This window comes from Podarcis liolepis, assembly GCF_965112155.1.
Source record: "Podarcis liolepis genome assembly, chromosome: 13".
Taxonomy (NCBI): domain Eukaryota; kingdom Metazoa; phylum Chordata; class Lepidosauria; order Squamata; family Lacertidae; genus Podarcis; species Podarcis liolepis.
This window is the reverse complement of record NC_139573.1, coordinates 48429146-48455669: the sequence shown is the minus strand read 5'-3', so window position 1 is coordinate 48455669 and position 26524 is coordinate 48429146. Positions and strand designations below refer to the sequence as shown.

General features: G+C 47.4%; 1 protein-coding gene and 1 long non-coding RNA gene across 5 annotated transcripts in view; one reads left to right on the top strand and one right to left on the bottom strand.

Moving 5' to 3' along the window:
• Positions 1–26524, bottom strand: part of LOC310690957 — a 68440-nt gene that overhangs the window by 1901 nt on the left and 40015 nt on the right. The gene's annotated exons all lie outside the window — the stretch shown is intronic.
• Positions 161–7272, top strand: FZD2 (frizzled class receptor 2). The gene has a single exon (XM_083470456.1). It carries the CDS (start codon positions 4520–4522, stop codon positions 6206–6208), a length of 1689 nt encoding a protein of 562 aa, XP_083326582.1. The 5' UTR covers positions 161–4519; the 3' UTR covers positions 6209–7272.

Below are 26524 nucleotides of genomic sequence, written 5' to 3'. Positions count from 1 at the left end.
GTACATTGCTTCCCCAAACCAGCAGTGGAAACACACTGGGTGCAGAGTAAATGGGAATGCAAACACAGCCTTAAGTCTTTTCCTTTGCTTTCCTCGCTGCCTGTTTTTGGCCCACCAGTACTGCAAACATATACCGGTACCCTGTGATTTACGGGTGTGTGTGTGTGTGTGTGTGAGAGAGAGAGAGAGAGAGAGAGAGAGAGAACAGAAGGATTCCTTTGCTGGAAAAGACCAAAGCGCCATCTCAGCCAATATATGCTATCTTTCATTTATTTATTACACATCTATCTCCCCCTTTCATCTAAGGTGCTCAAGGTGGTTTACATAGTTCTTCTCTTTCCTCATTTTATGTTCACAAAAAGAAGGCTCAGGTAGGCTAGGCTGAGAGACTGTGACTGCTCCAGGCCAGGGTCACCCAGTGAGCTTCATGGCTGGGTGGGGACTTAGACTCTGATCTTCTGGGTCCCAGTCCAACATCACACTAGCTCTTTCCCTGTTACTTCTATTAAGGAATGACTGCCGCTTGATGGCAGGGCACAGGTTCAACCCCACATGCGACAAAAAGAGCTGGGGAATACTCCCTTCTGGAATTCTGGAGAGCTGATGCCAATCAGTGTAGATAAGACTAAGTTAGATGGATGAAGGTGTAAGACAGACTCTTATGTTCCTATCTGATCTGATAATCGAAGGTATACTGCCTTGGACCATAGAAATTCTGTTCTGAGTGATCATGACTTAACAGCTGTTGATCCTCCTCTCCATCGTGGGTTCCACTTGGCTTTCGCGGTCCCTCTGTCAAGATGTCTAATCTGTGTTTAAAAAGCTATTCCCAGCATCCTGAAGAAGCAAATTCCATGAATTAATTAGGCGTTGTACTTCCTCTCCTTCTGAGGAGTCAGCATAGACAAAACTGATAAATGTTTTTAATACTGTTTCTCAGACTGTTGTAAGCCTCCCTGGCACTTCATGGCGAAAGGCAGTTAAGAAATCTAGATGATGATGATGATAATGATGATGAAGCCACCAGCAGGCATACCATTTCCTGTCACAGTGTGGCAAGGATGGGATAACTTATACTTAATTGGTTCAGATGGTGTCATCTTAAGCCATCATTTGTTATATAGCTGTATCCGTAGATTGCGGTATGTCAGTTCTCTATGTGCTTTGGAGACCAGAGATGTAACTCGCTTGCTCATCCCCATACATCTTGGGTCCTCTGAAACTTCTCATTAGCAATGCCCCTGCTGGCAGGCCTGTGATGGGCATGGAGTCGGACAACGGGGACTTCTCGTCTAGTGGCTGATGAACCCCGGGGTGCTGATGGAGTAGGTCAAGGTGCGGATTACTGTGGCCAATGCGCAGGAGCTGCTGCAGAGGATGATGGGAAAATGTTTCCTGAAGTGTATTAGAAAACCTCAACAACTCAACAACTCCGAGCAGAAATGTGTTCTGATGTGCATGGACCGCTGCATGGATGCCTGGAACGCCGTCTCACAGGCCTACAACTCCCGGATGCAGAGGTGCTTTTGGGGTGGAATACTGCTTCATTTGCAATTAGTGCATGTACCATAGCTTCCTGTTGAAATCCTGTAACTTCACACAACAGATCTTCCGGGGTGGGGTGTTGTTGTTTGGTGCCGCATCGCACAAGGATGCCCCTCCAGATGGCAATAAGGCTGTAACATTGCGGAAGCACCACAGAACAGCTCATAAAGGGAAACGTGTGAACCGTCCATTATATATCCAGCATGAATGCACTATTATTGTGTCATTAATATGTTGCAGAATGCACTCTCAAAAAAACAACACCAGTCTGGAGGGGCTCTCAGTATTTTGTGGGAGGGATTCAGTGGCACACCAGAACTGTAGGCTTGCGCATTTAAAATGAATTCAAAGCATTCTGGCCCTAGTGCAGCAAATCCACTTGTAAAAAACATCAGGACTTTTTGCAGTTTGACAGGTGAAGGGGAAATGCCTTGAAAAGTGTGGGATGAACTAATGGCTATGCGGAAGATGCTGGAATACCCTGGAAGCATTTGTTGAGGGCCAGATATAATCTAACTTCCATGTAAGCTTTGTACAAGCAAATAGGTCATCTGGAGGGGCCCTACATTTTCCCTTGTGGGTCCATATTAAGCCAAAGTACTTGACTATAATCTAACTTATTTCCATCAAAGCTAAATTGGTTTGCATCTAAGTCCTTTAGCTTAGCTATGAATTGGGCTGCTGTCCAGCTATTCTGCAAATGTAATATTTGGAATTCATGGGGTGCTTCCAGTGTGTCACTATTTTGGGGTGGGATTCAATTGCATACAGGAAAATTCAGACCGCACATTTAAACTGAATGAGAGGTCCTGTGCAACAGACTCTTCCCAAAAAGATCTGGGATTTTCTGCAGTAAGGGAAGTGATGGTAAAATGTACTGGAATTGTGGGCTAATGCTTGGTTAGACATGACATCCTCTAACCTCCCCTGCAAACAGATCCATAATGAATCGCCGTTAAATAGCTAATATTATCCAATCTCCCTGCAAACAAATAAGGATGAATGGTTCCTGTGTTGTAGGGGGTTGGACTAGATGACCCTTGAGGTCCCTTCCAACTCTGCAATTCTACGATTCTATGAATGGTCAATAAACAGATTGTCTGGAAGCTCCTGTAGATTCAGAGCCCTTCCAATGCCAGAAAATTCAGCTCTCTGCCTTAAATGCAGGCTCACCCACCAAACTACAGACCAGATCAGTCTTTCATGTATCAGGAGTGGAGAGCAATTGCCCATCAGAATGGGGACTGCAGAGTAAATGCCATCAGATGATCTGAGCAAGTGAATGGGTCTATAGAGGAAAAACATAACTTCCAAAAGTCCCAGGTTTTTGGGGAGAAAGGGAGGAAGTCTTTTGGTCCCCTGAACTAGGATAAACAGGAGCCAAATACAGCCACTAGATCTTTTCAATATAATTTGGGGGGGGGAGGCTGCAACATGGCACCTTCCACCATCTAGAATCACAGGTGGCATTCCACATGCTGATGCGCCAGCTTCCATCGGCCAGTGTGACAAATGATCAGGGTTGATGGGAGCTGTCCTCAAGCAACATCTGGAGGACCCGGGGGTCCCCATTACTGCTCTAGATTTTGCTCTGAGCCCAAGAAGGGAAGGCAACCTCACCTCCCTCCCAAGACTGAGTACAATCAGACATTGTGTTGGGAGAATATTCCTTTCCAACAAGGTCATGCATCAGGTCTAAACTGAAGGGCTCACTCCCACACCTTGTTCCCAACTTAGTGATATATAGAGCAACAATGTATAAGCAAATACAGTGGTACCTCGGGTTAAGAACTTAATTCGTTCTGGAGGTCCGTTCTTAACCTGAAACTGTTCTTAACCCGAGGTACTATTTCTGGGTTAGCGGAGTCTGTAACCTGAAGCGTCTGTAACCTGAGGTACCACTGTAATACAGACAAGGCTGCCTCTGAGCACCAGCAAAGAGCATTAATTGCCTCCAACTTCCCAAACAGCAGACACAACTTCTGGGTGAAATGGCCTGGCTTGAGGTGGTCTCAACCATTTTTTAAAAAAAGTTAATAATGAAATACAGTACCCAGGAAGCAGGGACTTTCATGAACTTTTCCCCATCTCTTGTGTGGAAGTTTGTGGAACTGGAGGCAGGGAGACTGGCGAGAAAGAAGAGGCAACAGGATGTGGGGATAAACATGCAACTCACTCCGGCAGTTTTCTGTGTGTTTTGACTGGAAATCGTTTGCAGAGAAGGGAGAGGCGGCGCTCTGCACTTTGCCTATTAAGAATCGGAAAGGGGGGGGGCGAGTAGTTGTGCTGCCCGCACAACCAAGATAATCTGCCTGCTAATAATTATAATTGTGGCGGGAGGTGAATAATCATAATCGAAGGTAAATTATTTCTCCTTAAAAGCAGCCACAGGCTCGTGACTGAGCAGGCGCGGGGGGAGGCGGAGAGAGGAGAGAGAGGTTTTTGGCATCTGATTCGTGATCTCGTTAATTTTTTTCCCCTTCCGCGATTGACCAATCCTGGGAAGGGAGGGAGGGGGGAGGAGGGCTGGTCCCTGATTTTGAATCTGATTGGGCGAGAGGAAATTTTGGGAAGGGGCTTAGGCAGCCAAGGTCTCTTTGATGGCGCTGGGAAGGGGGAAAAGGAAGAGAGGGGGCCGGACTGGAATTGATTAAGTTGGGAGGAGAAAGAGGAGAAGGCTGGGCGAAGCGCAGCTCAGCCCGGGGGCCCTCCTTTGAAACGGACTAATTGGGGAGCGAAGACACAAAGGGACGCGAAAGGCGCTCGGAGAGACGCACAGCAAGGAAGTTTCCCGCTGGGTGAGTGGATCTCCCAGGCGGATCCCCCCTCTTCACACACACCCCCCGCAGAAAACCAACTCGGAAACTTTTGCCAGGACCCGTGTCCCCCGAGGGAGTGACAGATCCCAGCTCGTCCTGGGGAGGAGACGAGGCGATCGGGTGTCGGTGAGAACCGAGGGGGGGAGAGAGCCACCATGCGCCTTGCCGACGCGTCCTTGGCTCGCTGCCTGGCGGCGCCGCCGCCGCCGCTGTTGTTGCTGCTGCTGCTGGGCTCCTGCCGGGCCCAGTTCCATGGGGAGAAGGGCATTTCGATCCCCGACCACGGCTTCTGCCAGCCGATCTCCATCCCTCTGTGCACCGACATTGCCTACAACCAGACGATCATGCCCAACTTGCTGGGGCACACGAGCCAAGAGGACGCTGGTTTGGAGGTGCACCAGTTCTACCCGCTGGTGAAAGTGCAGTGCTCGCCGGAGCTCAAGTTCTTCCTGTGCTCCATGTACGCGCCCGTGTGCACCGTCCTGGAGCAGGCCATCCCGCCGTGCCGCTCTATCTGCGAGCGGGCGCGCCAGGGCTGCGAGGCGCTCATGAACAAGTTCGGCTTCCAGTGGCCCGAGCGGCTGCGCTGCGAGAACTTCCCCCGCCACGGCGCGGAGCAGATCTGCGTGGGGCAAAACCACTCGGAGGAAGGCGGCTCGCCCGCGCTGCTCACCAGCGCCACCCCCATCGCCGGTCAAGGCACGGTGGGCCACCCCCGCTACGCCACCCTGGAGCACCCCTTCCACTGCCCCCGCGTGCTCAAGGTGCCCAGCTACCTCAACTACAAGTTCCTGGGCGAGAAGGACTGTGCTGCGCCCTGCGAGCCGGCCAAGCCCGACGGGCACATGTTCTTCAACCAGGAGGAGATCCGCTTTGCCCGCATCTGGATCCTCATCTGGTCGGTGCTGTGCTGCGCCTCCACCTTCTTCACCGTCACCACCTACCTGGTGGACATGCAGCGCTTCCGCTACCCGGAGAGGCCCATCATCTTCCTCTCGGGCTGCTACACCATGGTGTCCGTGGCGTACATTGCCGGCTTCGTGCTGGAGGAGCGGGTGGTGTGCAACGAGCGCTTCCAGGACGACGGCTACCGCACGGTGGTGCAGGGCACCAAGAAGGAAGGCTGCACCATCCTCTTCATGATGCTCTACTTCTTCAGCATGGCCAGCTCCATCTGGTGGGTAATCCTCTCCCTCACCTGGTTCCTGGCAGCCGGCATGAAGTGGGGCCACGAGGCCATTGAGGCCAACTCTCAGTACTTCCACTTGGCCGCCTGGGCTGTGCCGGCCGTCAAGACCATCACCATCCTGGCCATGGGGCAGATTGACGGGGACCTGCTCAGCGGCGTGTGCTTCGTGGGCCTCAACAACATCGACCCCCTGCGCGGCTTCGTGCTGGCGCCGCTCTTCGTCTACCTCTTCATCGGCACCTCCTTCCTGCTGGCGGGCTTCGTCTCCCTCTTCCGCATCCGGACCATCATGAAGCACGGAGGCACCAAGACGGAGAAGCTGGAGCGCCTGATGGTGCGCATCGGCGTCTTCAGCGTGCTCTACACCGTCCCGGCCACCATCGTCATCGCCTGCTACTTCTACGAGCAGGCCTTCCGCGAGCACTGGGAGCGCAGCTGGATCAGCCAGAACTGCAAGAGCTTGGCCATCCCCTGCCCGCTCCAGTACACCCCGCGGATGAACCCCGACTTCACCGTCTACATGATCAAGTATCTCATGACGCTCATCGTGGGCATCACCTCGGGGTTCTGGATCTGGTCGGGGAAAACCCTGCACTCCTGGAGGAAATTCTATACTAGGCTAACTAACAGCAAGCACGGGGAGACGACCGTTTGAAAAGGGGGATATCGAGAGGTGGGGGAAGGAGAGACAGACTTGGTTTGCCGGCCCCAAACTTTGAAACAATTGTGGGGGGAGAACAGGGGGGCCCCACCCCGGATGTGCTCTATGGGGGGGTATGGGTGTTTGTTTTTTTTGCAGGGAGGGGGAGCCTCTCTGGAATTTGGGAAGTCCTGTTGCACAGAGCCGAGACCTTCCTTTTGACAATCTCGAGAGAAAACACGGAGGCACGGGAGGAAAAGAACAAGGGAGAGAGACCGAAGTATTTAAAACTGTCTCCTTTTAATTAAAACTTTTTTTTTTTTGCTTTAGGTTTTTATTAACTATTAAAGGGTGTCTTTTGTAATTAAAATTGTAAATAGCATTTGTAAATTTAATTATATATTTCTATTTAAAAAAAAGAGCGAGAGAGAATGCCAGCAAGGACCCAGAAACATAGGGAGAGGGTCAAAGAAAGGAAATGGTCACCCATATTCTTCTCCCCCCCCCCCTTCTTTGGGTACTATATATATTTTCCCCCTTTGCCTTTGCCATACCATCATCACCCCTCCCTCTCCATGGAGCCACGAGGACTGCCTGCTGTTTGGGTTGGCCCCTTAATAGGACATTCTCGCTTAAACTTTTCTGAAGAGCCAGGCTTGGAATTGCTCCCCCACCCCCTGCAAAAACACATCGCCCACCAACTCCCCTTTGGAGACTACAGTTTTTTGGTACGGTTCCAGGAAGACTTCTCCCATCTCTCTCATTTTTTCCTCTCCGCTTCTGAAGGTTTGCAAGTAACTTTCTGCATCTATGAAAACACAGTGCCGGTGGGGGTGGGATGTGAGTCCTTTGCTGAAAATTGGGCCCTGGCTGTGCGGATCTCCTTATGGTGATTTCTGCTAAAGAAAGAAATCTGCTGCAAGAAAAGGGTTCCCCTCTCCCTCCTGCCTTAAGCCGCAGAGTTCTTTTTTCTGTTGCATTTGTACATTTCTATTCCCCCCTCCCTTTAGATGTTTTGTACAAAAGGTGTCTTTTTAAAAACTACATTTCCTGTATTAAACAGACTTGTTCTTTGCAAATTCAGTTTTGAGTTTTTTTCAGAAACAGCAGCAGCTTCAAAAGCAATCTGTTGGCGAGATGTCCCTCAGTCAAATTCTATAAAGCAGTTAAATGCTGCAATGCATACTTCACAGACCAGCACACAATGCCTGCTTGCCAAAGGGATGGATCTGTTTTTTTCTTAAAGAAAGAACCTTTTTAGAAAGGGACACTGGAAAGTGCTTGATGACATTTTATAAAGTTTTCAAGGAGAATCCCTCTCTCTCTCTCTCTCTCTCTATATATATATATATATAGACAAGGCATTTATTTAACTTTTGAGAAAAGGTACCTTACGTTACCAGAAATTTGGCAGAGAGAGAAATTTATATTTTGACTCAATTTTTTGTCTTTTTTTGTGGGGGTATGCTATTACTCCTTCCCCACCTCCCTTGCCAGCTCTCAAAAAAAGTCAAAAATATTTGGACAGGTTCTTAAGTGACTTTATGAGGAAGTATCAGGTTTGTGTTTTTTGTTCAGTAAAAGAATGGTGTGTCTGGTGGAAATGTTGTAGCATTCACGGCACTAACTAATTTGTTTGGAAGTAAGTTCTGCTGTTTTTTTGATAGAATGGATTTCCAAAAAAGTTTGTGAGACCACAGCCCAAGGCTTCCACTGAAATCTATGTGCGTTGATGCACGTGTTAGAATTCGTAATCAAACAGCACTTTCTAGAAAAAAAGGATGACCATGTGCAGATAATCATATGTGACAATTGCCTACACATGCATTTTGCTGAATGTTATGTAACCTCTTGAAAGATTTAATTGCCACCTCATTGTTCTCTTTCCCGCTCCAAGTAAATCTATTAGGGGTTCCGGTGCCCTTTGTCATAACAGTGAAAACATACATATAACAGCAGCCCAATCTTTTGAGCTTTTTGCTCAGAAATAAGTCCCACTAAGTTCAGTGGTTCTTGCACTGAAGTAAACTGCAGCCTAAATTTCAGTTCTCTCAAGCAGAAAATTAATTCCTGTATTTTAAAAACAGTTAACGTCTTCTAATGAATTACTTAAATGTCTTTGCCTCCCGCCAATCATTATCCCTCTTTTAAATTTCTAAATGGAATTCTGTTGATTTGGCAACAATCAAAATTCAGTCCTAGCTACACACATATACACAAAGGGTCGTTTTTGTATTTAAAGTAAGCTCCTAAAAAGGCTTTATACAAGTCACTCTGATCCTAACCAGAAATCAGCTAGAAAATTCCACCCATGCTTGTGAGATGATAACACCTTTGGTAATATATCTCTTTAAAGCAGAAGCAGTACGCTAAAGGGTAAAACTTGGAAGTGGGGAGGAGAATCCCACTGTCACTAGCACATATATTCAAAAAAGGGGGGGCATGAAATAAAACTTCCCACCTTCAATTCAGTTTAATTTCTCAGTGGCAGGAGGGAGCACATCATCCCCACCCAAATCCTTTTCCAGCTTTTTGTGGTAGAATTGTGACTCTGAAAGAGTTGTTGCTGTTTCCTTGTGTCACTTAGTTGCTTTTTAAAAGGTAACGGATAGAAATAAATAGTTTTGCATTTTCTTTTGCACCAAAATGTTCCTGGAGGAAGCAACTTACTGGTCCTTACTGGGACTGGTGTGTATACCAAAAAAGATGGGGGGCAGAGAGAGAGAGAGAGAGAGTTGTAAAGCATTGCAGCAAGGAATGGGGTGGGAAAGAGAGAGAGAGAAAGAGTGCACAACTTTGCATTCCACATTTTAAGCCTCCTTAACAGAACGAGGGTGGAAAAGAGAGCCTCCAGAACGCACCCACCCACCCCCAGACACACGCATCCTCTTCCATCAGAGAAGCGAGTGTGGTTTAAAGCCAAAAGTCAGAGGGCCACTAAAGCAAACCAGATGGACGTTTGGAAGGCTGCAAACATGTGTCCAGTATCAAAGCAATCCAGCTAGATAGAGGAGGAGCAAATTCCATCTGGTCTAATTTAAAAAAAGAAGTTGAATGGGATTTTCCTCTTGGTGTTTGAATGCGGCCTGCCAGGGAGCATGCCAGCCCCGCTACCACCCCCTTGTCGCCACTTAAGAGTGGCTCTTTTGCTACTCCCACTGGATTTTTTTTTTCAACGACAACTGGTGATTTGGGAAGTTAAAAAAAAAGGAGAGAGAGAAAGAGAAATGGAGTTCTTTCTACTGACTCTGAAATTTACAAGAGGGGGAAAATGGACTTGGAGCTTTCGGCGACAAATGGCCTTTTAAACTTTCTCTTTTCTTGAACAGAAGAAGTGTGTGAACTTTCTCTCTCTGCCACACACCCCCTTGCCACCACTTTATTTATGTGACCCAGTTTTGGAATTCCTCCTTCCTTTCCAGGTGACTTCAGTGACACAAGAGCACAGCTCTCGAGTCGGCCACAGCGTCATCACCAACTGCTACCCCATGGGATTGAGCCCTTAGTTCTGCTGCCAGGGCCTCTTTTCTGTTTTGTTTTTGTTTTGTTTGGTAAGAATCACATTTGCCGAAAGTTTTTCTGCATGGCTCATATTCCAGCATTCTCCCCCCCCCCCCCCGCTCCAACTCTCAGACCTGTCTTATGAATCTTGCAAAAGCACCGACAGATGGATCTCATTAGTTTCCTCTTTTTTGGCAAAGGTACCTCAGCTGCTCGCCCCACACAAGAAGGGACTACACCCAAACTTTTTGCGCCCCGCTTTCTGAGCTCTGTGGACAGAACGACGTGCAACGTGGACCCGAGGCAGGGAGTGGAGAGCGGCCTTCCACTGCCAAGGAATGCCGAGGCCAGGAGTTTAACTCTCTCCCCCTCTCCCCATTTTGTTCTTAATTTAATCCTTCTGGTTTTGTAAGCCTAGAAAAACAAGACCATCTAATGTCAAGACAGTTTATATCAGGCGGGTGCCTCTGTGTGTATGTGTGTGTGTTTTAACAAAAGGCCTGAAAACTTTTCTTTTCTCTCCCCCTTTCCACCCACCTCTTCCCCTCTTCCCCTGGCCTCTTGCTAAGTGCATACATAACTTGGAGCTCAGCAGAAACCCTCTCCCAACCTCTCCTTGCTCACCCTAACCATTTTTTGCTTGCAATTCCAATTTGGGGGTGCTGAATCTGTTGGAAATAAAAGTTTGCTACCCTACACTCAGAAAGGGCATAGCCTTTGCCAGATTCCCCACCTTGCTTTAAAAACCCATTTCACATTCTCTCTCTGTCTCTCTCTCTCTGTGGAATGATCACTCCCTCCCATGCCCCCAAAAGGAGTTGCACAGGACATTTGTGTGTTCCCACTTAAAGTTGACACACGGGCTTTGAAATGGAGATTTGTCCCTCAGCAGAGGAGCAGCCTGCTTAACACATTAAGAATCCCAGCTGCCAGGGGGAAGGGAGAAAAGGGGAGAGGTTTGATCTGCACTGGGTGGATTCCTCTCTTCTCTCTTCCTCCACCCCCCCCCCCAAATGTAAGACAAGAGTGTGGGGCTGTTTGTGCAATAAACTGCTACAGACCTGGAGCTATTTGGAAGAGGGGGGGGGTGGTGGAATATGAAATTCCTTTGCAGCAGACGGGAAGGCTGTCCAGTCGTGCAGACAAAAAAGCCCTTCTTTAAATGACTCACAGTTGCAAAGAGTCAACCAGAGCTGTTTAACGAAAGAACACGAAGGAGGGGTTGGCGAGCAACTGGATTCCCAGCCAGGCTTCTGTTCCAACTCCCATCAAGATGGGCTTTCTGGTTATTGGAGCAGTTGTCGTGCCTTAAATGTGCCTCCATATCCTCTGCAATGCCTTTATCCTGCAAAGCCTCCTCTGCATGCAGACCCTTATGAGGCTCTTTATAGGGTACTGTGCAGTTTTGCCAAAAAAACTCTGGCAGGGAACTAACAGAGGGAGGGGGGAGAGACAAATCCCATTTCCCAAAAATCCTAGTACCGTCCAGAATGTGACTCACTGCAGCTAACAGCAAGCCGCACTAAATTTCTCCTATAGAGTCTTGATCCAGGGGTGAAGCCCTTTGATCAGTCTTCAGTGCTGGGGTTCTACCATACCATGGAATGTATCTTAATCCCTCAAACGCCCAAACCCTTTATACAGCCAATCGATCGCTGCCAGTGAGGGCCTCCTGCAGATACCAGCTTATCAGGAGGTCCTTTAAGGTTGTGGTCTATTAGGTGCCTACTTAAAAACTTTCCTCTTTGAACAACATGCCTTTTAAACCAATATATTTCCCCGTCTGCAAGTACATTGAAATCGTTCTTGAAAATGTTCTTTAATACATTCTCATTTATTGCTTGATGTTTGCCATCCTGGCCAGCTTTGGAAGGAAGGGTGCAATATACATTTAACAAATAAGTAATATGGGATGAAGACAGACATAACATAAAAAGGTAACTCAAGAGAATGTCGCTGTACCTGGGTTTCAATGGAAATCACCAATATGCATAGCAGTGAATTGGCTCAGTGTCAGATTTGGCCCTTTCCCCTATGCTTCAGTTGGCATGTCCATACTTTAATTTTTTTAAAAAAATCACATGACTATTCATGTGTGTAGGCTTGTGTGAGCATTCATTGCCTTAATTATGCAATGACAACAAAGAAACGTATTTTTACATGTGCGAAACTGCTTGAGGGAGTTGGGTAGGGGGTGGTTTCCTGGTGGCATCACAGCAGGGGGCAGGGCAGAGGACAGGACAGAAACAGCATCATGCAAGCAGCTGGTTTCAGTTTCAAACCTGTTCAGAGCTTGGCCCTGGAGAGGAACAGATGTGTTTCGATTGAAGGCTGAATGTTACTTCCTTGTCACCCAAAGAAGAGCACCTTCTCACTCACAACACTGAGTAACCATAACCAGTCTCCAAATCTAGGATTGCAAAGGAGGGATAGGAAGATCTCAGGCTTGCAGAATCTACTTGGGTTTTTTTACTAGAATGCCAAGATGCACCAAGTTGGGTGCAAAAGACATAGAATTGAATAATTCTCTGTCCGAGGGTTTATTCTGAGTACCTAATTGAAACCGAGCTCATAGTTCTTTCACACAAAAATCTGCTATTTTCTGTGCACATCCAAACTTCCCTGATTACTTTTTTCCAATCTATCCCTCCCTGCCCTACTCTCTTCATTTAAGCAGTATAATTACTAGTAAGGCAAGGTAAAGGACCCCTGGACAGTTAAGTCCAGTCAAAAGTGACTGGGGTGTGGAGCTCATCTCGCTTCAGGCTGAGGGAGCCAGCATTTGACCACAGACAGCTTTCCGGGTCATGTGGCCAGCAGGACTAAACCGCTTCTGGCGCAACGGGACACCATGACAGAAGCCAGAGCACAAGAAACGCCGCTTAGCTTCTCACCGCCACGGTACCTATCTGTACTGGTGTGCTTTTGAACTGCTAGGCTGCCAGAAGCTGGGACAGAGTGACGGGAGCTCACCACCATCACATCCCTATAATTATTAGTAGATCTTGGTCTACCTTCTACCACCACCACCCAGGTCCCCACCAACCCAAGCTTAAAGGAAGATATAAGCATCCATGCTTCTTCTATAGAAACTGACTTCCGGTGTAGTTTTCTTCAGCACTTACAAGCTCCTTTGATCCCCAAAGCCCCATCCCTTCAAAAAGTTAAGACAAGAAAGCTACATAGGGCATTTTAATGCCTGCGTGCGTTTGGGAAAGGTGTGTTGACAAATTAACATGGGCAATTCCTGTCCTATCCTCAAGTTACATTTACAGGTTGGAATTGAATGATTCCTAAAAGCCTTTGCTGGGAGTGGCTGGAATTAACATGGGTCCAGCAATAGCCCTGCACTAGTAAAATAATGGTTCTAGATTACTATAATGTGTTGTTCGTGGGGCTACTGTCACGCCTCGTTTGGAAGAGGCAGACAGTGCAGCATGTAGCTGCTTACTGGGGCCCTCAGTTTTGCACATAACTACACAGATGTTGGAAGATCTGCACTAACTGCCTTTTAGGTTCTGAGCCGGATTTAATTTTTTGTGGTTCATGTTTTAAACCCTAAACTACTTAAGATATTTATTCTTATATTAAGTGGTATATAATTTTTAGAAATGAATTAATATCTGCCAAAACAAGGAGGAAAACTGGGAAGATTGAGAGGGAATATTGGGAGGGAGGGAGGGAGGGAGGGAGGGAGGGAGGGAGGGAAGGAAGGAAGGAAGGAAGGAAGGAAGGAAGGAAGGAAGGAAGGAAGGAAGGAAGGAAGGAAGCCTAGTCAGAATTCTGGACTCACAGACTGGTCCTACCTGGTATGTAATGATTTATTGATTATAAGATTAATGACCATGGCTTTCTAATCCATATGTATTGCTCAAGACATCTCACAATAGTTCAAATCACAATAATAAAATACAGCAACAATTATAACAGAGCTGGCCTGGGGTTGGCAGATGAAACATGTCCTTCAGTAAAAGTATTTTAATGTGACAAATGAAAAGCCTGCTAAAATGAAAATATATTCACAACTGATGGAAGGCAACCAGAAAGGAGGCCAACTCTGGTGCCAACACTGAGAAAGCCCTAGCCCTCGTCCCAACCAAACTTGTGCTGACCATGGATGAGACACAGTGAAGGGCTCCACTACTTGATCTTAATGAATAGGCAATGATAATGTTTACATCTGCCACAGGGAACCTCAGACGACTGGACTCTACCCTCACAGCCACAATGGAGGCCTGGATTCTAACCCTTCAGCCAATCACAGCACATGAACAACATGATATGAGACATAGCCAAGGAACAACATTACCATTTTGATCTATTCTCTTGCTTATGAACTTCAGAACACAACAGGTGGTAACTTGGCAGGGAGTTCACCGCTGAGAGGGCACACTGCACAAAAGTCCCAAGGTTCACAATGAAATCATTGCCAACACTTGTCTTCTCAGCAACCTTTCAGGTACTCTACCTCAGGACTTTGGATGCCCAACAGGCATCACAACCCTGCAGCTACAACTGGAGCTGCAAGGCTGTTGGAAAGAAAGGGAGGGGAGACCACACTTCAAAGCTCCCATCCCTTTCCCCAACACCTCCAAATCTTCCCAAAAAACGGGTGGGAGTCCCCAGATCGCAAAACACCCAGGCCCACAGAGTGTCTCCCATTCCCTACAGGGAAATGGCATGTACTGTTTTATCCACCCTCCATTACTCCACTCATGGTAGCAGTAACCCCCTTAAGGAGAGGACACAGATAAATATGTACCATACAAAACAGGGGTTGCTGTTGACTTGAGTGGATCACAGGCAATATTGTGTCGGGAAAATAACCAGCAGATACTGGCAATTTTCCTGAATGAGGATGGGACAGCACAACCTGATGGGATGAAGGAAGCTGAAAGGCATCCTGGGGGCAGGACAGTCCACTCCCTTTAACTCAAGTTCATGGGCCACAAATATGCTCCTTTTTGCCTTCTGAAGTTATTGTTACCAGCTTAACCCCTCAAAAGGGACTCTTGGCTTTGCAAAGGTCACATTCAGGTCTCTCCAGGAGTGCATCTCCTGTTTCATCTACCCTTTGACTTTCCCACTGAGCTACCCCCTGAGCTTGCTTTTGTAGCTACTGTTCTTCTTATGCAAGTAGTGGCTTTCTCGCAGCCTCCACCCCCACTCTCCTGCAAAATGCTGGCCCCAAAACACACAAAGGCGGCAATACACGTTTTGTGGGCAGTGCTGTGGAGTTTGTCTGCATAGAGGCATTGTTCTTACTACAGGGCTCCAAGGACGCCTCCAAGTTCTTCAAATAGCCCTTCAACTACTATGACATGGAGACTTCTGCAGGAGATGGCGCAGTAGTTTCATTTTGGCTTCCTCCTTGGGTGTTGTGTGGAGGGTATTGTGTGCATTGGATTAAGAGTGATGGCATGGCATGGTGGCTGCCTGGCATAGCAAGAGCCGAAGATCACCCAGTACTTTCCATTGCAATGTTTTACATCTAAGCTGCAGGTTTTTGTCAACTTGTACATTGTAATCTTACCTAGATTACTGTTAAAGGTAAAGGTACCCCTGACCGTTAGGTCCAGTCGCGGACTACTCTGGGGTTGCGCGCTCATTTCGCTCTATAGGCCGAGGGAGCTAGCGTTTGTCCACGGACAGCTTCCGGGTCATGTGGCCAGCATGACTATGCTGCTTCTGGCGAACCAGAGCAGCGCATGGAAACGCTGTTTACCTTCCCACCGGAGTGGTACCTATTTATTTACTTGCACTCTGACATGCTTTTGAACTGCTCGGTGGGCAGGAGCTGGGACCAAGCAATGGGAGCTCACGCCATCACGAGGATTCGAACCGCCAACCTTCTGATCGGCAAGCCCTAGGCTCTGTGGTTTAGACAGCACCACTCATGTCCCTACAGCGCCACTCGCATCCTTACTGTTACTGTTATCCTCTTATAAAGCTTAGCTTGATCACCTCAACCTCATCTCTTGTACAGGATTGTATTTTAAGCCAGCAATGGACCACTTGCGAATTATATCATATTCCTGGGATTTATATGCAGAGCAACTGAGCTTTTACAAGCAGCTCTGATAGTAGCACTTGTAAACATTGTTCTGCAGAGGTCTTGCAAAGTGTTCTGGATTGCTCTAAAGGTCGTTTTTTCTGCAGTCCATTTCATTAATCTCACTCCTAGCCATACTGCTCAGGACAACACAATTAAATGCCAAAGACTCATCAGCAAAGATGAACAGTCCTACACCAAGAACCATTTCAGAAATATCACATAAGATGGAGGCTATGAGTAATCTTTCAGCAGTGTTAGAAATCGTGGCAGTTCAATACTGAAATGCTTGGTCTTTGTTCCCTGTGTCCCCAGTCCCTTGTGACATTTTGTATGGTCTGCAAATCACAAAAGACAGAAATTTTGTATTTTTAAAAAGCTGGGATCGTGAATCCAGAAAAAAGGAGATCAACCATAATTGTGTTCCCACAGGCTAGAAAAAAACAGACAGGAGAACTGCCTTTGCTTCGAGGGGGAGATAGAAGAGGGACCTCTCTCTCCTCTGCTTTGCCATTCAATCTTTCTAAATCACTTGGGTTTTGTTAGATTCAGTTTCACTGAAATTTGCTAAGCAATGTTATAACAAACCGACTTCGCAAATGCTGAGTTTAGCTGAACAAAGTGAAACATTTTGCCAGGTAGCTTCTTTGCAAGTACACAGGCACCTCCCCAGTTGTGCATGATCAGCACATGTGTGACCGCTTACATGTGTGCCATTTTCGGCACCAAAATGGGGTGGGGGCAGAACAGGGACAGAAAGAGATGGAACCAACTTGTGCAGGAACCCCCGTGTAAGTGGGGGATCCTCCTGGATAAAAATATGCTTTAGGAAATCCAGGGGCAAAACTAGGCTTTATTTCACTTGGGTCAAAGACCCAGTTTGGCACGCCCCCTCCCATGCGCATTTACGTACACAAAGACACACACAGAGGCTGGGAGCCTCAATGGTGCCCCTCTGGGGGCTTCACCTGGGGAAAACAACCTGCCTAGCCCATAGCTACAGCACTTGTAAGGCACCATTTCTGGTAAACTCTGCTAGGCCTGAGATGCTGAATCATTCAAATTAGTCTCAAAAGCTAACCAGGAGACATACACATGTATGAATAAAGACCCCAAGTTACAATTTATCCTTAAAACATTACAATGACCAATATCTTAATGACTTTCCTTTAGCATAGAAATACAAGTGGGATGATTGCAGATAGTGAGTTTGGTCTGGCAGCATCAAACTTCCCCACATCCCCCTGCCATGGATGACCCCTTAGGAAACTGAGGGCTCTCTTAAACCTTTGGGGGATTTTCCTGAAGTCAAAGCCACAAGGAACTACCTCAGAAGATAGAATCATAGAATGGAAGGCACCCTGAGGATCATCTGGCCCAACCCTCTGACTGAATCAGCGCAGAATCAGCGCGGAACTGGAATAATATGATATATCCTGTTAGTTCCAGGCACAAGTCTAACTGCCACATTCTAGACAGGGGGGCTAATCTGTGCCCCCCCAAAATGTTGTTCAACTACAGCTTCCAGCACTCCTGACAGTTGGTCATACTGGCTCAGGCTGTTGGGAGTTGTAGCTCAGCAACACCTGGAAGGCCGCAAATTAACCATCCCTATTCAGCAGAAGTTTCTATACTGTCTTCATGCCCCAGTGTAGAGTGAATTACAGTAATCTATCAGAAGGTTGGCAGTTCGAATCCCCGCAACAGAGTGAGCTCCCGTTGCTCGGTCCCTGCTCCTGCCAACCTAGCAATTCGAAAGCACTTCAAAATGCAAGTAGATAAATAGGTACCGCTGTGGCGGGAAGGTAAACGGCGTTTCCATGCGCTGCTCTGGTTCGCCAGAAGTGACTTAGTCATGCTGGCCACATGACCCGGAAGCTGTATGCCAGCTCCCTCGGCCAATAAAGCGAGATGAGTGCCGTAACCCCAGAGTCGGCCACGACTGGACCTAATGGTCAGGGGTCCCTTTACCTTTATGGGACGATGGGAGTGGTGGTCCTCCATCCTCCGCACTGACTTCACTGGAAGAGTCTCGGAGCCTCACCTCCGAGATGCTCTCTCCCTCTCCCTTCTTCCTGGTGTCACCTGGACTTCCTTCCCCAGATGACGTTCTCTCTCTCCCCTTACTCGTTCCCTCTCCTGCAGAATCTGGAAGCCTCGCCTCCCCCCTCTGCTCTGATGTCAGTTCCCTGACAATAAGCTTGGTGGAACAGAAGAGTTTTCAGCAGACATTTAAAGATTGAAACTGAAGGCACCGACTGAATCTCTATTGGCAGAGCATTCCACAGGACTGGACCGATGACACTAAAGGCTCAGTTTCTTGTTGCTGTCAGATGAGCCTTGCTAACTCGGTAGACAACCAACAACGATTGTGAAGATTATCTCAGTGACTGAGTCGAAATATAAGGGTTAGGTGATCCCTATGGTGCCCTGGACCTAAGGGCTTTAGAAATACTAGAATCTTGATTGGTAGTAGTTGGGCAGCCAGTGTGGCTATTTTAACAATGATGTCATATGTGCAGATTTGTGCCCCTATCAACAATCTGGCCCCCACATTTTGTACCAGATGGAGCTTCTGAATCAGGCTCAAGGGCAGCCCCCCACAGAGCACATTGCAGTAATCCAGCCTTGAGGTTACAAATGCATGGACTGCAGTGGTCAGGCTTTGCCTGTCCAGGAATGGCTGTAGCTGACCAAACCAAACCAAACCAAACCACAGAGGACACTTGGGCCTCTATGGCAGAGATGCATCCAAGAGTAGTCCCAAGCTATGCATCTGCTCCTTCAGAAGGAATGTGACAGGTAACTTTCCCATCTTCCAGAAATGGGAACCACCGACCCAAAGAGCCTCCACCTCCCAGATTCCAAGCACAGTTTATTGGTGCTTATCCAGTCATCTACCAGGGTGACCTGTTAGGCCGTACTGTTGGCAGCCCCTAGCCACACACCAAGCCCTGAGTTGAGGTGAAGTCCTACATGCTTACCTAGAAAGGCCTTGATCCAGCAGTGGCAGGGAGGCACACCATGGGTGTAGGGCTTTGATGTGTGGCTTTAATTTTTTCCTCAGAGGGGCATGTCAAAAAAGAGGGCAAGCAGCCAGGCACAAATGCCTGCCTGCCTGCCTCTTCTTTGCCAGACGGAGGCAAGGTGGCTTTGCTTTGATGTGAACTAATTACCCCTGCTCTGTTGTTTCAGCTGGCTCAGTTTGGCTTAGTTCTGGGAGAAGTCAATTAAAGGGCCCAGCCTAACTGCCACCCACCCCTTTGCACCATGTCACCCATCCCCCCCCCCGCCACCTCCATTGCCCAACTCAACATGTTCCCAAGGCCTGCCAAGCAGCCGGAAAGGTCCCATTCGTTCCATGTTTGGCCATTCTGGCACAAGCCAGGTGCTGGAAAAGAAGAGGGGCAAGATGAGGGGAAATCCAGCTGGTTTGGAGTTCAGCTGACTGGATGTTTCTGCTAATGTATGCTAATTGCAACCTTGGCGGAGGGCGTGCGGGGGGTGTCTGTAATTTTCAAGGGAGTATGTGTGTGTGTGTATATGTATAAGCAATCAAGGTATTCGGCTGAATGCTGCAGCCCCAAAAGTGCAGTAGAGCAGAAAGCACTGGACAATGCAAATATTACCAAGGTTTGAAAATCTACCCTTTAGAACCCTTCCAGTCCCTCTGGCCATGGGAAGAAGTGGGCTGCGGATTATCTGTTTCTCTTGAAGTAAAGTGCCTGGAAAGCATTTAGGAAGGAGAGAGGTTGCTAGCATCTCCAGTATACCGCTACAATCCAAAGTAGGAGAGAGACAGGTCTTGGCTCTTATAACTCTACCTCCTCCACTCACATTCATCCTGGCTCTTCAGAGTTCCCCTGCTAGCCGCAGTGCTCCAGGCACACCATAAATCAGGCCTGAGGACTGCCCTGGATGCATCACACCAATAATAGCACTGCTGTTCAATGCAATTTCTGAAAGAGGGAGATTGTGAAGCCTATGTTGAAACTGGGGATAGGACAGAAGAGCACAGAGAAAGCGACACCTTCACCTGCCATATTTTCCCCCTGCCTTCCATTGAACCAGGGGTGTGGAATCCCCTTCTGCCCAAGGACACCCAAGACTGCCTGTCAGTGGTCTGTGGAGCCAGAGGGGAACATGGGTGGGACTAGAGGGAAAAGTGGGTGCAGCAATGGATATGGCTCTTTCCTTTGTATAGTAGGCTACATTCCTGCCACAGAAAAAGCCAGATGTTTCTATACAAACACACACACACCACACTTCTTCCTCCAGGCAAGCAACAGGCATCATTATGCTTCAAGGATGCACTGCAACCCAGCAAAGACTCTTGAGGATGTTCCGTGAGAGAGCTAATGAAGGAGCCAGTGAGTGGTGTGCCATGAGGGAAAGGGGCATGGCTTGGGGATAGAAAATGCCTGTGAAGAGTGCAGAAAGGGAAGCCACATTTGGCTCCTGCACCTGAGCTTTCTATGCCCTGCATGAAACCTTCCTGTCCAAGTGAAAACCTGAGGCTCAGCTTCAGGCCCTATTTATAATATAGGGATAGTCATCATGTTAACTCACTTCCTTGTGAGACGTCTTCAGGAGAAGAAAAGGCTTCAGAAGTAAACCGTACACAAGTAGAATCCTTAAGATGGTTGAATGGCGCCTTGTACACCTCCTTTCGGCAACTCCTGCAGCCAAGCTGGTGCCAAATGTATTGCTCTGGTTTCCTTTGGACCCCATCAGGGAAGCCCAGAGACGGATCTGGTCGCCAGGAAAGCCCAGGACCTCCATACACACTGCCCAGGCTTGCACCCCAGTGGAGGTCACTTCAGTACTGCTAATGTAGCAAAAACAACACGGGAGGCAGCATTCGCTAGTTATGAGTCTCTGCCGCCACAGCAAGCACTGTGATTCTCCAGCAGCTTGACTTCACCCCCAGAGGTGCAATCCATTGTCTCTAAAGACAGAGGGATGCCAACAATAATCATCATGACCAATCTTAAATGGTTGTTGGAAGGATTGACAACAAAATAACGTATGTGTGTGGATTGTTTTGAACACCCAAAAACACTATAGAAATACTGTTAATGTTATACAAATGCAACAGTGCAAATGTGTTGTGGGCCATGATGTTGAGTTCATCTGCATGGAGGCATTGTTCTTGCAGGCTAATATCTTTCTCTGGGGATCTTTATCTGAGTTGTCCAAACAGCCCTCTAACTGCTTTGCCAGTTTCATTTTGGCTGCCTCCTTGGGTGTTGAGTGTGAGTATGTGTGCGCGCGCGTGCGCAATGGGGAAGAGTGATGTCATGGCATGGTGACTGCCTGGCATAGCAAGAGCAGGAGATCACCCAATATTTTCCATTGCCATGCTTTAAACAGCAAAGTAGTTCATAATGGTATGATTCAAGGCTGACAAATAGATTTAAATCCTTATAATTCTGACACACATTTCTTTTCCAGTGGCTACAAATGGGCTAACTAGGAGCAAATTAAAGAAACGTTGGGGAAATTGAGCTGTCACTCTGGTCTCTGGTCTTGGAAGCAGAAATTGCAGGGTTATAGATATGAGAGCTCTGGAGCAATTCAGATTTAGAAAAGTTAACTACAGAGGGGTCCTTCAAAGCTTGCAGAGCAAATGACCTTGCAACATGCTTAGCTTTTTATGAGCTGTTAATTGCCAATAGCATTATTTAGAACATCTTAATGAAGATGGTTCTGACCATAAACAAACAGGTAATTGGGACAGAGGAGACAAGGCAGGAGCGACGGGAACAAATTGGTTCAAACCTGCTACCTCCAATTTCAACTAGATAGCTTGACAGGTCTGGATGTGGGCAGATGCATTTATCTGTAATCCTGCATACCTGTGAGTAAAATAAATGCAAGTGAATGAGCCCACAAGCATAGCTAAGAACCAACCTTGTAAACTATTAGAAAGTTGAACTAGGGATCTGGGTTCAAGCCTCACCATATGTAAAACAGGAAAAGCACCATCACCCTGAATCAACGGGAAAAGCACCATCACCCTGAATCAACAGGGAGTACCCAAAGGGTGCTCATCAATGGTTCCTCTTCATCCTGGAGAAGAGTGACTAGTGGGGTGCAACAGGGTTCTGTCTTGGGCCCGGTCTTATTCAACATCTTTATCAATAACTTGGATGATGGACTCAAGGGCATCCTGATCAAATTTGCAGATGACACCAAACTGGGGGGTGGGGTGGCTAACACCCCAGAGGACAGGATCACACTTCAAAACGACCTTGACAGATTAGAGAACTGGGCAAAAACAAACAAGCTGAACTTTAACAGGGAGAAATGTAAAGTATTGCACTTGGGCAAAAAAAATGAGAGGCACAAATACAAGATGGGGGACACCTGGCTTGAGAGCAGTACATGTGAAAAGGATCTAGGAGTCTTGGTTGACCACAAACTTGACATGAGCCAACAGTGTGACGCGGCAGCTAAAAAAGCCAATGCAATTCTGGGCTGCATCAATAGGAGTATAGCATCTAGATCAAGGGAAGTAATAGTGCCACTGTATTCTGCTCTGGTCAGACCTCACCTGGAGTACTGTGTCCAGTTCTGGGCACCACAGTTCAAGAAGGACACTGACAAACTGGAACGTGTCCAGAGGAGGGCAACCAAAATGGTCAAAGGCCTGGAAACGATGCCTTATGAGGAACGGCTAAGGGAGCTGGGCATGTTTAGCCTGGAGAAGAGGAGGTTAAGGGGTGATATGAAAGCCATGTTCAAATATATAAAAGGATGTCATATAGAGGAGGGAGAAAGGTTGTTTTCTGCTGCTCCAGAGAAGCGGACACGGAGCAATGGATCCAAACTACAAGAAATAAGATTCCACCTAAACATTAGGAAGAACTTCCTGCCAGTAAGAGCTGTTGGACAGTGGAATTTGCTGCCAAGGAGTGTGGTGGAGTCTCCTCCTTTGGAGGTCTTTAAGTAGAGGCTTGACAACCATATGTCAGGAGTGCTCTGATGGTGTTTCCTGCTTGGCAGGGGTTTGGACTCGATGGCCCTTGTGGTCTATTCCAACTCTATGATTCTATGATTCTATTCTATGATTTCAAGACAACCTGTTTACTGAACATTTATCCTGATTAATTTGCATTGAGATTAGATGATGTTGCCAGCTTAATGAGCATTCGTTCTTCCTTGTTTGCAGGGAAGTTAGATGCTGTTGTATCCAAAGCAAGTGTTATCTCACATTTCCCAGTGCACTTTTCCAAAACACCTTCCTTATTGCCCAAAGTCCAAGCTTTCGGGGAAATAAGTTTGTTGCACAAGACCTCCCACCCAACTATAACTTTGTAACCAGAATTAGCCAGTGTGCGTTTGAAATTTACCAAAAAAGAGCACATGGAAGCACCCAAATGTTGTGGAGAGAATGTGCACACACAAAGGTTGCAACTGGTAAATGGAAAGGCGTCTATAAACAAAGCAATACTTTAGTAACCACCTCTCTCGGACACCCTTGACTTTATCTTCCAGGTAACGATTCTGAGCAGCAAAGGCCCCCACATAGCCATTCTTGATGTCTGCCCCACGGCTGTGGAGCCTCCTTCCCCTGGAAGCTTCAATACAGCTATTATTTGGGCTGGCTTTTAACATCAGGATGAGCAGGTGTTGAACAATTTCAATCTATTTTCATACAGTGCATTTTGAATCAGATAGGATTTAAGTGGGACTCCCCCCTGCACCCTTGAGACTAGGAAGGGAGTAACAAAAAGACATCCTGCTGCTCTACAGAGTGTGAAGACACTCTGATTGTCAGCAGAGATACATAGAGAAATCTGGCGTCTCCAAGGAAAAGGTCATGACCGATAACAAAAGGGCAAGAGGCCAGTTCTGCCCCACAGCCAGAGATCCTATTTCCAGGGATGGGGGAACTTGAAACAAGCCTGTTTGCTGCCCTCCCATCACCTAGGAATAATCAGGACAGGGGGCGGCTGTGTCAACAAATTATCAACCCCAGGACTAGGGAGGGTAATAAAGAATGAAACAGGCTGGACAGCAGAGAGGTACAATCTGCAGTCTGCGGTCCCCCACAAAGCCTGAAATAACTTGTCTGCTCAGCCTCAGATGATGGGAGGTTTAGTTATCTGACTAAAGCACACACAAAGAATGGCAAAGACCAGGACTCATCTGAAGGGAAGATTCCCTACCAGACCATGTTTCAAATACCAGAGCTTTCCAGCCCCAGACTGCATTTAAGTGGGATATCAATGTCCACCTGCAATATGGCCTAGAGTCTAATGAGATGGGCTTACATCTGGGGCTGGGAGTGTTTGGGCTTATCCACACTTACCTTTTGCTCTGCTCTTTCCAGGCTCAGGCCCACAATTTAAAGTTCAGTGTTCGAGCATTTTGTTTTTCTGTTTTTGCCCTGGAGCTTTCACTGCAAAAACCTGCTCTTTAGTGCTCAGTCAGAGCAAACATCGATTCAGATTTTCCATGGATTGCTGCTTGCTCTGGGTGGGCTTTAAAGAGCAGGTTTTCACAAAAAAAGCTCTGGAGAAAAAGAAAAGGGTACGCAGACATGGAGCTTTAAGGAGTGGACTATATCTGGAAAAAGCAGAGGAAAGGTAAGTGTAGATAAGCCCTTTGTTTCAGTTGCTGGGCTGTATACTCATTTCCATTTACTCTGCATCTAGGGCACTCCCACCACCGGTCTCGGAAGTGGTATACCCATCATGTTAGACACAATTCATACCTACTCTGTCATTGCTTAGGAAAAACTGCATTTTGAGGCACCCCGCAAAAAACCCCCCAGCTTCAATCCAAATGAAGAAAAAGATAAACCTGGCTGCATTTTAAGTTGGTGATGCACTTTAGGAAGGCTGCCTCAAGGATGATCTAATCCCAGTCCTGCAATGATGCAGGAAACCCGCAGCTAGGGCATTCAATATCCCCATAGACAGTGGCTCATGCTGTCAGAAGGTTCTCCCTAACATTTTAATCTATAGCCCCTTTTCTTGAATTTTGAACCCATTGGACCAGATCCTACCCTCTGAAGCGATATCACAGTACCTCTAAGGCAGTTCTAATGCATTCATTTTGAACTAAAGGACAGCACGCCAGCAAAGGGATATGACAGGGAAAACCGTGTGGACTGCATACACACCAGACCTTTAAAGCACATTCAACGCGAGTTCTGGGCCCTGTAGTTTACCCCTCACAGAGTTACAGTTCTCAGCAATCCTTAACAAGTGACAGTACCCAGAATTATTTGAAAGAAAGAATGCACTTCAAAGGTGCTATAAGGTGTTATGATGATATACTTTATGGCATGTAGCCCATAAATCAGATGATAGGGTACATAGCATGGGGGTGACACAACTGAACAGATACACAAACAACCTCCTTGGGTGTAGAGAACCAAAGCACAGTTGTTCCCGCCTGCATAGGTTGGTAATGACCTGTGTAAATTGTGCTGCAGCCATTTCCTTCTCTATGGATCATCTTGACTCTTAAGGAATAAATTATCACGACAGCTTTATATCTGTATCTCTCCCCCCCCCCAGCCCTGGGCCTATTTTCATACAGCCCTCTATGAGCAATCAGTTCAGACCTCTGGCAAGAATAATCTGTTCTGCCCCTGACAGGCTTCTTGGGAGTGAGGGCCCAAACCATCCCCCTTGGCATAGGGCAGGCGAGGGGAAATTTTGGCCCTCCAGATGTGGCTGAACTACAACTTCCATCAGCCCTAGCAAGCATGGCCAATGGGCAGAGATTATGGCAGTTGTAGTTCAGCAACATCAGGAGAGCCAAAGGTTCCCCACACCTGGGATAGGGTCTTTGTGCTTGAGGTCAGGTGGTTGGCAGGACTAGTGCAGTATATTTAGATGCCTGAAGGAAAAGACAAGGTGGTTCCCCTACCCACTATCAATTCCACATGCAGAAACCAGCTGGCCTGGCAGCTGAATATAACTTCAATGATATTGATGGGAAAGCATCCTCCACTACACCTGAGAGCATTAAGGTAAAAGGTAAAGGACCCCTGGACGGTTAAGTCCAATCAAAGGCGACTATTGGATTGAGGCGCTCATCTCGCGTTCAGACCAAGGGAGCCAGCATTTGTCTGCAGACAGCTTTCCGGGTCATGTGGCCAGCATGACTAAACCACTTCTGGCACAACGGAACACCATGACGGAAACCAGAGTACACGGAAACGCCATTTTCTTTCCCGTCGCAGCAGTACCTATTTATCTACTTGCACTGGCATGGTTTTGAACGGCTAGGTTGGCAGGAGATGGGAATGAGCAACAGGAGCTCACTCTGTTGCAGGGATTCAAACTGCCAACCTTCTGACTGGCAAGCCTAAAGAGGCTCAGTGGTTTAGACCACAGTGCTACCCGCTTAGGGGATGCAAGGCACCCGTATGGCACACAGAAGGGAACAGGGCAGGATGGTGGTGACTGCCACAGCTGTCTTACCACCAGCCATCATCTTCTGCCTGAAGTAGCCACCTCAATCTGTCTAATGGTAGAGCTGGTCCGGGTGGCTGGACAAGGTGGCCTGTTGGTTTCTTTTCCAATATAACATTTCACAAATTTCCTTTTCTCTCTTTCTAGGCTTCGCTCCTACCTCAGCATCCCTTTCTTTCCTCCAGCTACCCTCCCTCTCCCTTAATTACTTTCCCCCACTTTCCACTGTACCCCCTTAGTGCCAAGCCAGCTATGACAAGAACAACAGCAAGGGAGAGGGAAGGAGGGAAAAGGCCTATAGAACAAAGCCCTTGTGAGAGGGGGGCGATTTCCTCTCTTCAA